This window comes from Delphinus delphis, chromosome 2 (genome assembly GCF_949987515.2).
Source record: "Delphinus delphis chromosome 2, mDelDel1.2, whole genome shotgun sequence".
Classification (NCBI taxonomy): domain Eukaryota; kingdom Metazoa; phylum Chordata; class Mammalia; order Artiodactyla; family Delphinidae; genus Delphinus; species Delphinus delphis.
The window spans coordinates 106,657,498-106,673,138 of NC_082684.1; the positions used below are offsets into that span (position 1 = coordinate 106,657,498).

The 15,641-nt window shown below is 55.5% G+C and overlaps 1 protein-coding gene across 1 annotated transcript; it reads left to right on the forward strand.

The window, feature by feature from the left end:
- Positions 1-221: 221 nt before the first annotated feature.
- KIF7 (kinesin family member 7) lies at positions 222-14,627 on the forward strand. Its single transcript, XM_060005434.1, has 18 exons — positions 222-562; positions 1,834-2,034; positions 2,413-2,806; positions 3,037-3,556; positions 4,060-4,176; positions 4,759-4,986; positions 5,888-6,027; positions 6,420-6,535; positions 6,833-6,985; positions 8,244-8,446; positions 9,531-9,728; positions 10,131-10,256; positions 10,450-10,626; positions 11,743-11,958; positions 12,678-12,884; positions 13,048-13,246; positions 13,332-13,478; positions 13,682-14,627. Exons 1-18 carry the CDS (start codon positions 235-237, stop codon positions 14,053-14,055), a joined length of 4,044 nt encoding a protein of 1,347 aa, XP_059861417.1. The 5' UTR covers positions 222-234; the 3' UTR covers positions 14,056-14,627.
- Positions 14,628-15,641: the final 1,014 nt, after the last annotated feature.

A 15,641-nucleotide genomic window follows, 5' to 3' on the forward strand; every position in this document is an offset into this window, starting at 1 on the left:
TTTGCCAGTGATGGGAGCCATGAAATGTTACTGTGTAGGATTTTTATCGTGGCCCTTGCAGCATCTGGGCATTAGGTTGGGGCACAGAGGATGTTCTGAGTTTTGACCACCCTCCCTTTTAATCCTTGCAAGGTCAGGAGCTGCAGGATCTGGCTCCAGGTCACCTGCAAAGTGAGTCCAGGTGCTGATGGCAGGGGCCTCTTCCTCTCTTCGCAGGAACAGCCTTCCCTCAACATGGGGCTGGAGGCCCAGAGGCTGCCAGGGGCTGAGGAGGCCCCAGTGAGGGTGGCCCTTCGAGTCCGCCCATTGCTGCCCAAGGAGCTGCTGCACGGGCACCAGAGCTGCCTGAGGGTGGAGCCGGGGCACGGCCGGGTCACTTTGGGCCGGGACCGCCACTTTGGCTTCCACGTAGTGCTGGACGAGGACGCCGGGCAGGAGGCTGTGTACCAGGCCTGCGTGCAACCCCTCCTCGAGGCTTTTTTTGAGGGCTTCAATGCCACCGTCTTTGCCTACGGTCAGACAGGCTCCGGGAAGACGTACACCATGGGGGAGGCCAGTGTGGGTGAGTGACCCTGCTTGAGGCCCCCTGCCCTTGTTGAGGGTCCTCAATGTCTCCTGAATTTCTGCCCCTGCCCTCTTGCTGCCATTCTCTGTTGAAGATGAGGATGCTGGGGGAGGGGGGAGGGGCAGGTTTCCTAAACAGATCTGCAGCCCGGAGTGGGATCAGCTGTGTCAGTGGGCGGGTCGGGCAGGCAGGAAGAGTCCTCAGAGGTGAGTGACCTTCTCAACTCCATAGAGATGGGACCATGCTGTCTGGCTGTGGGGACCTCACGGGGAGGAAGGGCACGGGAAGTTGGCTTGTCTCTGGAGGTTGTTAGGATGGCTGCTGGGGGTCAGGAATCCATGTTCTGGTCAGAGTGGTTGGAAGGGGAACTGTCCTGGAAGAGATATGCTTTGGCTGCTGCATAGCAGGGAAGTAGGCTGGTTCCATGAGGCTCTGGAGCAGAGTTTTGGGAGAGATGCTTTAGGCCAACTGAAGGAACTGCCCCCTTTTAAAGAGCATGAACTGCTTTATCCTAGGTTTTAAAAGTGTACATGTTTGTTGTGGAAAATTAGGAAAATACAGAAAACACATACACAAAATAAAACTTACTTGATAATTGCCTTTCAGAAATCACTCACCCTGTTAGCATTTCAGTCTTTCTGGGTGAAAATTAGTATACGTTAAAAAATGGTATAATAGTGTACCCACTCTTTTGTATCCTGTTTTATTTTTTTAACAGTATATCATGAACATTTCTCTGTATCATTAAATATTCTTCAATCAAAAATTTTAATGGCTGCCTGGCATGCCATTGTGAGTATAAGGTAACTTATTTAACCAGGTCCCCTGTTTGAATGTTAGGATGGACACTTAGGATGTTTACATTTTTATTGAGTTATGAGGAAGAATATGTTCGGAATATCCTCTTATTACTTCCTTGGGATAAATTTAGGAGGTCCTTTAGGTAACTGAGCATAGACTATGGTAATGAGTCTCCAGGAGTAATCAAGCAAAGGGTATCTGACCGCCTGGCAGAGATGTAGTGGAGGGGATGCTTACATCATGAAAGGGATTGGTTGAACCTTGAGAGGTTACTTCCAACTCTGAAATTCTGCCTCACCACCCTGGGGCATGGCCTGGCTCAGGCTGCCCAGCCCATCCTGGCCTCTGCTGCTGCCTTCTCCACACTGGAGCCCCATCCTCCAGCTGCTGCTAGGGGCTTCTGGGCCTTGTGGGTGCCACATCCACCTGAAAGCATGGTGGCAGGAGGCCCTGCGGTGTCTCCTCAGCCTCTCTTCACGAGGACGAGCAGGGCATCATCCCACGGGCCATGGCTGAGGCCTTTAAGCTGATTGATGAGAATGACCTGCTTGACTGTCTGGTGCACGTGTCCTACCTGGAAGTGTACAAGGAGGAGTTCCGAGACCTGCTGGAGGTGGGCACCGCCAGCCGTGACATCCAGCTTCGGGAAGATGATCGTGGGAATGTTGGTGAGGAACTCCTGGGTCTACCACTGGCTGGGAGCGGGATACCTGGCTTGGGGAGGCTTTACCTGCTTAGGGTGGCTTACCTGTCTGGTGGGGGTACCTCCTAACTGGGAAACCAAGCTCTGGAAAGTTTTGCTTTCGCTTCCCGTCTCTACTGAGTTCAGTATACATTGGTGTGCCCAGAGTGATAGGCATTGAGGTAAGCGTGGGGAAGCTGGAGCCCCCTCAAGCCCCAGCCAGTATGGGCAGGACCCCCTGGGCATGGGGAAGGGAGCCCTGAGTCAGGAAGAGCTTTAGGGGACCAGCCGTGCTCTGCCTGCTCTCCTGGCTGTCAGTCTCAGGCTGCCCCTGCCCTGGGCTCATGGCCTTCTGTGCCCGCAGTGCTGTGTGGAGTGAAGGAGGTCGACGTGGAGGGCCTGGATGAGGTGCTGAGCCTCTTGGAGATGGGCAATGCAGCACGGCACACGGGGGCCACACACCTCAACCGCCTCTCCAGCCGCTCACACACTGTGTTCACCGTGACCCTGGAGCAGCGGGGGCGCGCCCCCAGCCGCCTCCCCCGACCTGCTGCGGGCCAGCTGCTCATCTCCAAGTTCCACTTCGTGGACTTGGCGGGCTCAGAGAGGGTGCTGAAGACGGGCAGCACAGGCGAGCGGCTCAAGGAGAGCATCCAGATCAACAGCAGCCTCTTGGCTCTGGGCAACGTCATCAGCGCCCTGGGTGACCCCCAGCGCCGTGGCAGCCACATCCCCTACCGGGACTCCAAGATCACCCGGTGAGCCGCCGATGGCCGCAGGCCCACAGAGAAGGGGCCCCAAGAGCCACGCTAGTCTGTTCTAGCTGCTGTCTGGCCTCTGGGGTTGGGGGGAGGTGACTAGGAGATGGGTCCCCATCAGGCGGTTCGAGGTATCCGGCCCATGGGGAAGCACGCCGAGGATCGGACCCTGTTTGGGGTCTGTACCTGGGACGTTGGGGCCCCTAACGCATCTTGCCTGGCGCCCTCAGGATCCTCAAAGACTCCCTGGGCGGGAATGCCAAGACAGTGATGATCGCTTGCGTCAGCCCTTCCTCCTCGGACTTCGACGAGACTCTCAACACCCTGAACTACGCCAGCCGCGCCCAGAACATCCGCAACCGCGCCACTGTCAACTGGCGGCCTGAGGCCGAGCGGGCGCCTGAGGAGGCAGCTGCTGGCCCGCGGGGGCCGCCTAGACACCGCTCGGAGACGCGCATCATCCACCGGGGCCGGCGCGCCCTGGGCCCCACCGCCGCCTCCGCCGCGGCCGCCGCCCGCCTTGGCGCCGAGTGCGCTCGCTACCGGGCCCGCACTGACGCCGCTTACAGCCTCCTGCGCGAGCTACAGGCCGAGCCCGGGCTGCCTGGCGCCGCCGCCCGCAAGGTGCGCGACTGGCTGTGCGCCGTCGAGGGTGAGCGCAGCGCCCTAAGCTCTGCCTCCGGTCCCGACAGCGGCATCGAGAGTGCCTCCGCCGAGGAGCAGGCCATGCAGGGACCCGGCGGACGAAAGGTGGCCAGGGGTCAGGTGTGGCCTAGGGGTGGGGAGGGGATGGGGAAGGAAGAAAGTCTTCACACAGCTAGCTGTGTCCCTGTGCCTTGCTCATTAGCAGAGCACATTCGTGATTCAGAGGCACTTCTGCTGGTGACCTTGATGACTTTCCAGTCCTCAGCGTCTCTATCTGTAAAATAGGGATAGCATTAGTATCTACCTCCTGGTGATGTAAGGACTGAAGGTGTCACAAGTGCAGGTGAAGGCTAGTTGTTCCTAATAATAGTGATGTTATTGTTAATGAAAATATGATTAATAATTACAAGAGCTGGCCCAATGGCTTGTGGAGGGGACTGCAGGCCAGGTGGGGTCTCGAGCCCCTGTTGCAGGTGGGGCTTGGAGCAGAGTAGCAAGCCCGGCTAGGGGAACCTCTGGCAGGGCAGGGAGAGGGCTGAGGTGTCTCAGGGACAGGCAGGCTTGTCTTGACAGCTCCTGGCCCTGAAACTTCTCTCCCGGCCCCATAGGAAGATGAGGGGGCACTGCAGCTGCTGGCCCTGCAGAGCCAGGTGGCCCGGCTGGAGGAGGAGAACCGAGACTTTCTGGCTGCGCTGGAGGACGCCATGGAGCAGTACAAGCTGCAGGTGGGGCACCCCCTTCCACAGTGGTGGGGGGGGCACTTCTGCTGGGAGGTGAAACTGAGCTGAGCCTGTCAGGATGAGAGGAAGTTAGCTGTGTGGGTGGGGGGGCGGGTTCTGGCAGGATGGGTAGAGATACGGGGTGTGCAGTATGAGCAAAAGTGTGGAGGTGAGGAACACATTGGTGCGGGTGGGTGTGCAGGATGGTCATGAGGATGGATAGGAAGTGGGACTGGAGGGGTAGCAGAATGAGACTCCAGAGCTGGGCTTTTCCTTTTGTCCCAGGGTAACTGGGTCAGCATTGCTCCTGGCGCCCTCTGGTGGCAGTGAATGGCATGGATATGGAGGGAGTGATAGGATGTGGCAGGGTGGGTGAGTTTGAACCGGAACTGATGCAGTGTGTGTGCGCGTGGGAGGGACACCAAGAGGTGGTCAGAGGTATTTGGCCCTCCTCCATTTTAGCACAGAGAGGGCAGGGTGGCCTCAGACGTGCTCTTCAGTTTCCTGCACTTCTGCCTCTCAGCATCCCTGCACCCTACCTTTCGCACTTCCGCGTTGCCCCATCCGCACTTGGACCGTGTCTTGCAGAGCGACCGTCTTCGTGAGCAGCAGGAGGAGATGGCAGAGCTGCGGCTGCGGCTGGAGCTGGTGCGGCCTGGCTGGGGGGCCCCAGGGCTCTTGCAGGGCTTGCCTCCTGAGTCCCTTATGCCCCGGCCTCACACGGCCCCCCTGGGGGGTGCCCACACCCATGTGCTGGGCATGGTGCCCCCTGCCTGCCTTCCTGGAGATGAAGTTGGCCCTGAGAATTGGGGAGAGGTGAGGAGGTGGCGTGTCTGCTGGGCCTGTTGACCTGGGCAGGCTCTGGCAGGGGAAGGTGATGCTGGGGAATGTGTCCCTCACCCCATGCTTTCATGGGACCAGCTATGAGATGCCCCTTTCTGGTGGTTCCTAGAGGAATGGCCAAAATTTGCGTAGGGCTTCTCAGAAGGATCTGGTGCCGTTGAGCATCCCTGGAGTACCTGGGATCGCTCAGAGTGAGGAGGTTATAGAGGGGCTTCTGGCTTCCAGTATGGAGTGGAAAGCTCACATACTTCCAGGGGTGGGGAGCTCATCACCTCCGAGGCCACACCCTCTCCATCTTTGGACGCGTTTCTTTGCAAGTTCACTCTTTCCTGAGCTCTAATCTGCTCCTCAAGCCTGGTCTCTTGTTTCTAGTTCGGTCACTTGGGGCCTTTTGGACAAAGGCTGCTCCTGCATCTGCCTGAGAGCTCTGGGTCATCTCAGCTCTAAAGGCCTGAGGGACTGAGGAGAGGGAGGACGTGGGTTTGGCAGAAGCCTGTTATGCAGCCCCCCTACTCTAGCAGGGCGTTGTTGGTGAGATAAAACTTGGTGCAGATGACCTGTATACGAGACAGAAAGGACCAGTTGTCCCCTGAGGAGTGCCAGGTTTGCTATGGGAGCCGGAGCAGGGGTGAAGAGGGGGAGAAGAGGGAGGAGCGAGGGAAGAGGGAGGAAGCTCCTGCTCCGACTTGAGAGTGGAAAGGCTTCCCAGAGGTGTCATTTGAGCTAGATCCTGAAGGTAAAGTAGGGCTGGAAGAGGTAGAGATGTGAGGAGCATGCAAGGTGGGTGTAGGTGGGAGCAAAGACTTGGTGGTGGGAGATGGCTGATGAAGAATGCCCTAGAAGCTTCCTATCCTGAAACCTGGCATTCCCCTAGCAAGTGACAAATGGCAGGGAGGCTGGAGCCAAGTTGCTGGCAGAGGGAGAGAGGCTGGGAAGTGGCTCTTCAGCTGCATCAGAGGAAGAGGAGGCGGGGGGGGAGGAGGAGCCACCCCGACGGATCCTGCACCCACGCAGGTGAGTGGGACCCACGGCCCACCTGACAAGGACTGGCTCAGGGCCCCGGCTGGGCAGGAGGAGGATCCCACTGGGGTCTCAGGGTTCCCTCGCCTGCGTCGCCCTGGCCGGCCCTTGGGGGAGAGCAGGCAGGGACTATGGGCTCTGAATCAAGAGTTCTCGCTGGGGTGAGTGTGCTGAGGGGATGGGCCCAGACTTCCTGGTTCTCAACCTCCAAGGTGGCCCTCGGTTCCCCCAGCTGCCCTGCACCCTCTAAGCTCAGCTGCTGGCCTCAGAATTCTGCCAGACTGACATCCTGGGGTAACAGTGACCCTGGTGGCCTCTCTTCCCCTCCTGGGCCCAGGAGGTAGCTGGGCTGGGGAGGGATACAGGCTCCCACTTCTGCCCTCCAGGAATAGGATCAGTAAGGGGAGCCAGAGGATGGGGGCCCGCCCAGGGAGTCCACTCAACAGGAAGGGCCCAGAGCTTCGCCTGGAGGAGCTGGGTGCAACCATCCCGGGGCCCAGAGGTGAGCTGGGTAGGGCACAGAGAGGGTCCTGACCCCTTTTCCCCTTCATGGTCCTGGACTGGCCATCCTGGACAGTCCACACACAACCCCTGGCTGTTGCTGGCCAGGGCATGCCCTCCCCCTCCCCTCCCCTCCCCTCCCCTCCCCCTCCCCTCCCCTCCCCTCCCCTCCCCTCCCCTCCCCTCCCCTCCCCCTCCCCTCCCCTCCCCTCCCCCTCCCCTCCCCTCCCCTCCCCTCCCCTCCCCCTCCCCCCCACTGTTAGCTGGGACAGCGGCCCTGACAGTCAGCCTATTACAGTGGTTGGTGGGAGCCAGGCCCTGGTTCGGCCCCACCAGGCCCCCACTGCCATGGCCTCTGAGTGGCGGCTGGCCCAAGCCCAGCAGAAGATCCGTGAGCTGGCCATCAACATCCGCATGAAGGAGGAGCTCATAGGCGAGCTGGTCCGCACAGGTGAGGGGGAGGGTTTTTGGGCTGGCCTCCCACCTGAGGGTGGTTAGGAGCGGGGTCCAGGTGGCATAGGTTTGGTAAACCAGCTCAGTTTCTTCCAGATATGTGACCTTGAGCAGGTAGGATAATGCCTCTGTGCTTCAGTTTTCTCCTCTCTGAAATGGAGATAGTAACTGAACCTGCTTTATAGGTTGTTGAAATGAGCTAATTCAAGTGAAGTGCTTAGGCTGGCTTTCAGGAAGCATTAGTTCTTATTATTGGGTTGGCTGAAAAGTTCGTTCGGGTTTTCAAACGAACTTTTTGGCCAACCCAATATTATTATCAATTGCTGTGTGTCAGGCACCACACTGGGCACAGAATCTCCTGGTCCTTGGGAGCAAACAGCGTCCCCAGATCATCTACGTCTACTACTGGTGATACTGGTGAACGAGCAGGGGATGATTTTTGGTGGTGACTAGTTGAGCTTTTTAATTTTAATAGTTATAATTTTATTTATTCCAAAATGCACTGGGAACAATTTCAAATAGACATATGAGAGTCCCTATCACCAGATTTAGCATTTCCAAGCTTTGCTCGCATTTGTTTTATCTCTCCCTTTTTTCTTTGCTGAAATATTTTGAAGCAAATCCAGGACAGCATGTCATTTTATCCCTACACCTTTCAGTATGCCTCTTTTTCAACATTTTAACCAAAATGCCATTAGCACATCTAACAGAACTCATGCCCTTTCAATGCCCAGAGCAGAAGCAGCTCTACAGCAGTGTCTGTGTGCAGCTCCGGGCTTGTCCACACATTATATTTGCACGTTAGTTCTCTGAAATCTCCCTTCTCTCACCTTTACACAGTCATCCTATAGAATGTTACAAACTCCAAATGTTCTGGGTTTTGTCTATTAGCTTCCTGTGGTGTCATTTAGCTTGTCCCTCTGTCCTCCATATTTCCTACAAATGGAAGTTAGTTCTAGAGGCTTAGTTGTATGCAGGCTCAAGTTACATATTTACTTTAGCATGTGTTAGTTAAAAGTAAAACAAGTAAACCCGTATTTTCCCTGGGTCACTGCTATGGATAAGGCTAATTTAAAAAATGTGTCAATTTAAAGAAAAATATTAAGTAAATCACAGTTCTAGGGGTACAGAGTTGTGGCAAAATCCATGTAGGTGTCCAGGGCTGACAGAGGTCTGGAAAAGCTCCCGGGGGAATGAACTACAATGCTCTTCAGGCAGAGGGGCTGTGCTGACACGACCCTCGCCTTTTCTTCCAGGGAAGGCGGCCCAGGCCCTGAACCGCCAGCACAGCCAGCGCATCCGGGAGCTGGAGCAGGAGGCAGAGCGGGTGCGGACTGAGCTGAGTGAAGGCCAGAGGCAGCTGCGGGAGCTTGAGGGCAAGGAGCCCCAGGACGCCAGCGAGTGTTCGCAGCTCCAGGAGTTCCGCAAGAGGGTTGCTGCTGCTCAGAGCCAAGTGCAGGTACTGACCTGTCCGGACCCTGGGGGTGGTGGTTGCTGCCTCCCAGGCTGGGGTTCTGGGATCAAGACATGTGAGCCCTGGAGCCCAAGCTCACTGTGGAACCTGTGGGTGCTCAGGCCCTCGTGCCCCAGCCCCGGCTGGTGGCACTAACGCCCTCCTGGTCTCTCAGGGTGAGGCTGGCATTAGGTAGAAGCTGGCGGTGCTGGGAGTCGGCTCAGGTTTAAACACAGCAGAGGCAGGGAGGTGGGGCCTGCCCGAAGACCATCTAGGAGACCAGTGAGGGTGAGGGGTGGGCATCGGGAGAAACCAGCCTTCTCTCCTGCAGCTCCTCCCGCCTCCCTCCATCTGTCTACCCTTCCAGTTCTCCATTTACCCGCCTCTCCAAACCATCATCCCTCTGTCCATCCACCCATCAGTCCATGTGTCTATCTAATCCATCCATCCGATTGTCCTTTTATCAGTTGGTATGACTAACTGTCCGTTTATGTGTCTATTCATTTGTCTTTCTATTCCCCTTGATGGACCCTTGCATTATCTGTCCATCCTGTTTTTTACCTTTATATGATCCCATCATCTGTCTGTCCACCCACCCTGCCATCCATTCTTTGCAGCTGTCCATCCATTATTCATTCCTTCTTTTCTCAGTTCAGGTGTCCAAGAGACCATACAGTAGAGTGATTAAGAGCACAGGTTCTGGAGCCTGTGCTCTTTGTTTGGGTTTGAATCCCAGCTCTGCCATTTACTAGCTATGTGTCTTTGGTCAAGTTTCCTAGCCTCTCTGTGCCTCAGTTTCCTAATCTGTTAAGTAGGAAACCTTTAAAACCTTTTCATCAGATTGTTAGGATCATTTAGTATACTGAGAGCACTTGATGTAGCGCTTAGTACGTAATAAGCATCGTAGTAGCTTGACATTCTTATAATTTTGATATTTTAATTAGTCCGTCATCCATCTGCCTGTTTTCCCTTCTGTCTGTCCCTCTATGTGCCGTTCTTCCGTCCTGCCTGCCCTTGTTGAGTGCCCGGCACCATGCCAGGCTCTCGGCAGCCCCCACACGTGGCCCAGCAGAGGCTGTGTTGGTCCCAGGTGCTGAAGGAGAAGAAACAGGCGACAGAGCGGCTGGTGTCGCTGTCGGCCCAGAGCGAGAAGCGGCTGCAGGAGCTGGAGAGGAATGTGCAGCTCATGCGGCAGCAGCAGGGGCAGCTGCAAAGGCGGCTTCGTGAGGAGACAGAGCAGAAGCGGCGCCTGGAGACAGAGATGAACAAGCGGCAGCACCGTGTCAAGGTCAGGCGCTTGGGCGGTGGGGTGCCTGTGTCCCAGCCAGGAGGCCAGGCGGGGCACACAGCCAGGGGAGCACTTACAGCCACGTGACCTTATAAAGCAGCTCACTTGGCTTCCCTGAGTTTGATTTTTTACTTGAAAATGAGGAGAGTTATGGGAAACTCAGGGCTAGGGTGAGAATTCAGTAGGATGAATTATATAAGGGGACTGGCATCTTGCAAATGTTTGCTTCTGTTTGCGGGTCCCCAGCGAGACTTGGGGGTGGCGAGGCTGGGGGTTGCTGCACAGGGCTGTCTTGGGAGCAGGGTAGGCACTCCTTTGGGCTTGGGGGATCACCGGCTCTGGGAGGATGCGGGTACCACTCACGGCCCTGCCCACTGAGCTTCTCACCCTGCACATCCCCAGGAGCTGGAGCTGAAGCACGAGCAGCAGCAAAAGATCCTGAAGATCAAGACAGAAGAGATTGCGGCATTTCAGAGGAAGCGGCGCAGCGGCAGCAACGGCTCTGTTGTCAGCCTGGAGCAGCAGCAGGTGGGGCCTGGGCTGAGCCTGCACCCCCAGGGGCACCCACAGCCTGGCTGGGCAGCCTGGCCAGTTGCTAGAGTCCCCGGGGGGTCAGATGGTGGGTACACCATTCTCCCCACCTGACCTGGGTGGCCGCCTGCACCACCCACGCAGCCAGAGGTGAAAGCTGAGTTCCCTCCCCGCCTCCACTGTCCCTCAGAAGATTGAAGAGCAGAAGAAGTGGCTGGACCAGGAGATGGAGAAGGTCCTACAGCAGCGGCGGGCGCTGGAGGAGCTAGGGGAGGAGCTCCACAAGCGGGAGGCCATCCTGGCCAAGAAGGAGGCCCTGATGCAGGAGAAGACGGGGCTGGAGAGCAAGCGCCTGCGGTCCAGCCAGGTGAGGTCCTGCCAGGTGAGGCCCTACCCGATGAGGCCCTGCCATGGGAGGCCCTGCCAGGTGAAGTCCAGCAAGGCGAGAGCCTGCCAGTTGAGTTTCTGCCGGGTGAGGTCCTGCCAGGTGAGATTCCATCAGGTGAGGTCCTTCCAAGTGAGATCTCTCCATTTGATAACACTGCCAGGTGAGTTCTAGACAGGTGCGGTTCTTCTAGGTGATGTCCCTGCCAGGTAAGTTCCAGCCAGGTCAGGCTATATCCTATGGATCTCTCAAGAATTCTAGGGCTTTAGGGTGTCTGTGATGCAGGTGCTGCTGTGTGGATAGAAGAACCTCTCCAAGTATCTATCCCACAATTCATTTTACCTCATTAACCACCTGCTCTGGACTGTGCAGGCGGAACAGGGAACCACAGGTATGGAGAGGTGGTATGGCCAGAGTGGAAGAGCCTTCACTGGCACTGGAGGCAGATGAACCTGGCCCCACCCAGCTCTGCTAGGCTTCATTGCCTCCTCTTGAGCAGGAAGCTTCTGAGCCATACCTTCCTCCTCTGTCAGATGGAATCACAGTGTGGTCATGAGGATCAGAGAAGGCGTATGTCACACACAAAGCCCAGAGCCTGTTCCAGGAGCGGGTGCTCAGGCTAGATGCCCACAGGGTTCCAGACTCACTTCTGCCCTCATGGAGTCCAAGAGGATTCAGCTGGATTATCTGGAACTTCCCTCGGCCACTAGAGCCCTTACTTCCTCCCACATCAGGTTCCCAGAAGGGCCTTTGGGATTTGGCCACTGATTTCCCATAATTCCCATCGCAAGCTGGAGTCACGTCATCGCCGTAACAGGCCACCACCATCCCGCTCTGTTTCTGCCCGGGTTGTTCCCTCCTTGTCAGGACTGCCCTTTCCTCAGCTTGTCTGTATCCTCCTTCCAGGCCGTCTCTGGGGGCCCCTCTTCAGAGGCTCGGGTCCCATAGGTGCCCACTCCCCGGCTTATGCAGAGCTGAGAGTCAGGCCTCCCGTGGAGCAGCACTCCTCAGCATCCTGTGGTGGGGCTGGGCCATCCCTGTCGCCCTGGGGAGGATGGGGCCTGCTTCTTCCCTAATCACTAGCTGTGCCGCCCACAGGCCCTCAACGAGGACATTGTGCGTGTGTCCAGCCGGCTGGAGCACCTGGAGAAGGAGCTCTCCGAGAAGAGCGGGCAGCTGCGGCAGGGCAGCGCCCAGAGCCAGCAGCAGATCCGTGGGGAGATCGACGCCCTGCGCCAGGAGAAGGACGCGCTGCTGAAGCAGCGGCTGGAGATTGATGGCAAGCTGAGGCAGGGCAGCCTGCTGTCGCCTGAGGTGCGCCCTGCGGGCTGGCCCTGGCTGCCTGCTCCACTCTGGGTTGCGGGCCTTGCTGCTTTTGGACACGCACGTGTTCCTCCCGGGTGTTAGCCCACCAAGAACGCACAGAACTGGCCCTCCCCCCCACCGCTCCAGCCCCCATGTCTGGGACACACGGCTGGGGCCTGGCTGCCCTCGGTCCCGCCCAGCTGGACTCTGGACTCGTTCCGCGTCCTGCGGCACGTTGACCTCGTGTATGTATCACGAGCTCACACCTCTCAACTCCCTAACGTGGGATGAGAGTTGGGACCATGTCAGCACACCTCAGCCACACAGGTTTGCCCTCCTGACAGCAGAGAAAGCCCATGTTAAGAGCAGCGGACTTCAGCAGATCCTGGGTGCCTCTGTGGTCCCAGCACGCCTTCCCTTCAGTGCAGGGTCTCCCGAGTGCAGGTCACGCCAGAGGCCATGTGCTCCAGAGGGCAGCCTCTTGGCGAGCCCCAGCCTCCTGTACCCCCCCGGGCTGAGGCTGAGATGGAAGTGTCCCTGTTCCTGCCGTAGTGGCCAGGGGCCCCTCTCTCCATGTGCTGACTCTGCGCTAGGACGAGGGGACATGTACGGGCTGAGTCATGGCTGCGTGTGACTGTTGCAAGCCTGCCCGGGACCTGTTCAGGGAGCGGGCGTTCCGTGGAGCAGGAAGCCAGCACTCCACCTCCACACGTCCCATGTCCCCGCAGGAGGAGCGGACGCTGTTCCAGCTGGACGAGGCCATCGAGGCCCTGGACGCTGCCATCGAGTACAAGAACGAGGCCATCACGTGCCGCCAGCGGGTGCTGCGGGCCTCGGCCTCCTTGCTGTCCCAGTGTGAGATGAACCTCATGGCCAAGCTCAGCTACCTCTCATCCTCGGAGACCAGAGCCCTACTCTGCAAGTACTTTGACAAGGTGGGTCACTGGCCCACGAGCCCGACTCCTCCTCCTGGAACTCAGTGGGAGAAGGTTGATGATGTTGGTGGCTAGTTGGCCAAATACCTGCTGCCCCTGGTTGAGGATCCCCTGGGTGAAGGGAGCCGGCACTGGGGCTGAGCCTGGCTGGGCCTTGGGACAGGTGGTGACGCTCCGAGAGGAGCAGCACCAGCAGCAGATTGCCTTCTCGGAGCTGGAGATGCAGCTGGAGGAGCAGCAGAGGCTGGTCTATTGGCTGGAGGTGGCTCTAGAGCGGCAGCGCCTGGAGATGGACCGCCAGCTGACCCTGCAGCAGAAGGAGCATGAGCAGAACATCCAGCTCCTCCTCCAGCAGAGTCGAGGTGAGGCCCAGGCCTGCCCCAAAGGCCGTGGTGACTGCCGCCTGCCCATAGCCCCTTGCCACCTGTTTCTGCCTTTTCCCTCCAGACCACCTTGGTGAAGGGTTAGCAGACAGCAAGAGGCAGTATGAGACCAGAATTCAGGCTCTGGAGAAGGAGCTGGGCCGCCACATGTGGATCAACCAGGAACTGAAACAGAAGCTCAGTAGTCTGAATGCTGCGGGCCAGAGCAGGGGTAATTGTTATGTGCTGTCACCAAGCTGGCCAATGCCTTGCCCTGACATCAGGTTTTCTTTGTTTTGGAGAAAGCTTAGAAACCACTCTAACTTCAGCTCTTGGGTCATTTCACATGTTGCTTATTGCACTGGGGCATTGGAAAGCTAGGACTTCAGGAAGGTGCTGCTACTCCATTTCTGACAAGGATGTTGTTATTCCCAGTGACAGGTGGGGAGAAGAGGACCCTGTGCCCAGAGAACAGACAAGCCCCTGGAAGTGAAGATGAGCCCCACCCGGCACCTGAGCCTCTGTGGCAGCCCCCCGTCACTGAGGGTGTGCCCCGCCCCCGTGAGGAGATGCGGGACTTGGTACATGCCCCGTTACCATTGACATGGAAACGCTCGAGCCTGTGCAGCGAGGAGCAGGGTTCCCCTGAGGAGCTACGGCAGCGGGAGGCCGCTGAACCCTTGGTGGGGCGGATGCTACCTGTGGGTGAGATGGGTTTGCCCCGGAACCTCGGGCCCTTGCCCAAGCCCCGGCGGGAACTGCGAAGGACCAGCCCAGGGATGATTGATGTCAGAAAAAACCCCCTGTAGGCTCTTGGGGCAGAGCTGGGCTTGGAGGGAGATTTGGAGGCTGCTGAAAGTTGTGATGTCAATGCTCCCTTCTGTGAAGGAGTCTTTACCTCAAACTCTAAATCAGGTCCTGATTTTTCTAATTGGAGTCAACAAATTTGGGCCACAGCCCAGAACTGTTTAAAAAAGATGCAGATTCCTACCATTCATTTCCTTTAAGCTGCAATACCCAATTGCTACCTTCTGGCTTTTTAAAAAATTTTTATTTCATATTAGAGTATAGGTGATTTACAGTGTTGTGTTAATTTCAGGTGTCCAGCAAAGTGATTCAGTTATACATATACATATATCCATTCTTCTTCAGATTCTTTTCCCATATAGGTTATTACCGATTATTGAGTAGAGTTTCCTGTGCTATATAGTAGGTCCTTGTTGATTATCTGTGTTATATATAGTAGTGTGTATATGTTAATCCCAAACTCCTAATTTATCCCTCCCCTTACCTTTTCCCTTTGGTAACTGTAAATTTGTTTTCAAAGTCTGTGAGTCTGTTTCTGTTTTGTAAATAAGTTCATTTGTATCATTTTTTTAGATTCCACATATAAGTGATATCATATGATATTTGTCTTTGTCTGACTTACTTCACTTAGTATGATAATCTCTACGCCCATCCATGTTGCTGCAAGTGGCATTATTTCATTTTTTTATGGCTGAGTAATATTCCATCATATATATGTACCATGTCTTTATCCATTCCTCTATCGATGGACATTTAGGTTGCTTCCATGTCTTGGCTATTGTAAACAGTGCTGCAGTGAACATTGTGGTGCATGTATCTTTTCAAATTATGGTTTTCTCCGGATATATGCCTAGGAGTGGGATTGCTGGATCATATGGTAGCTCTATTTTTAGTTGTTTAAGGAACCTCCATAATGGTTGTGTCAATTTATATTCCCACCAACACTGTAGGAGGGTTCCCTTTTCTCCACACCCTCTCCAGCATTTATTGTTTGTAGACTTTTTGATGATGGCCATTCTGACTGGTGTGAGGTGATACCTCATTGTAGTTTTGATTTTTATTTCTCTGAACATCTTTTCATGTGCGTTTTGGCCATCTGTATGTCTTCTTTGAAGAAATGTCTATTTAGCTGTTCTGCCCATTCTTTGATTGGATTTTTTTTTTTTTTTTATATAGAGCTGCATGAGCTGTTAGTATATTTTAGAGATTAATCCGTTGGTGGTCACTTTGTTTGCAAATATTTTCTCCCATTCTGTGGGCTGTCTTTTCATTTTGTTTATGGTTTCCTTTGCTGTGCAAAAGCTTTTAAGTTTAATTAGGTCCCATTTGTTTATTTTTATTTTCATTACTCTGGGAGGTGGATCCAAAAAGATATTGCTGTGACTTATGTCAAAGAGTGTTCTGCCTATGTTTTCCTCTAAGAGTTTTATAGTATCCAATCTTACATTTAGGTCTTTAATCCATTTTGAGTTTATTTTTGTGTATGCTGTTAGAGAATGTTCTAGTTTCATTCTTTTATTAATGTGTGTATCTGTCCAGTTTTCCCAGCACCACTTATTGAAGAGACTGTCTTTTCTACATTGTATGT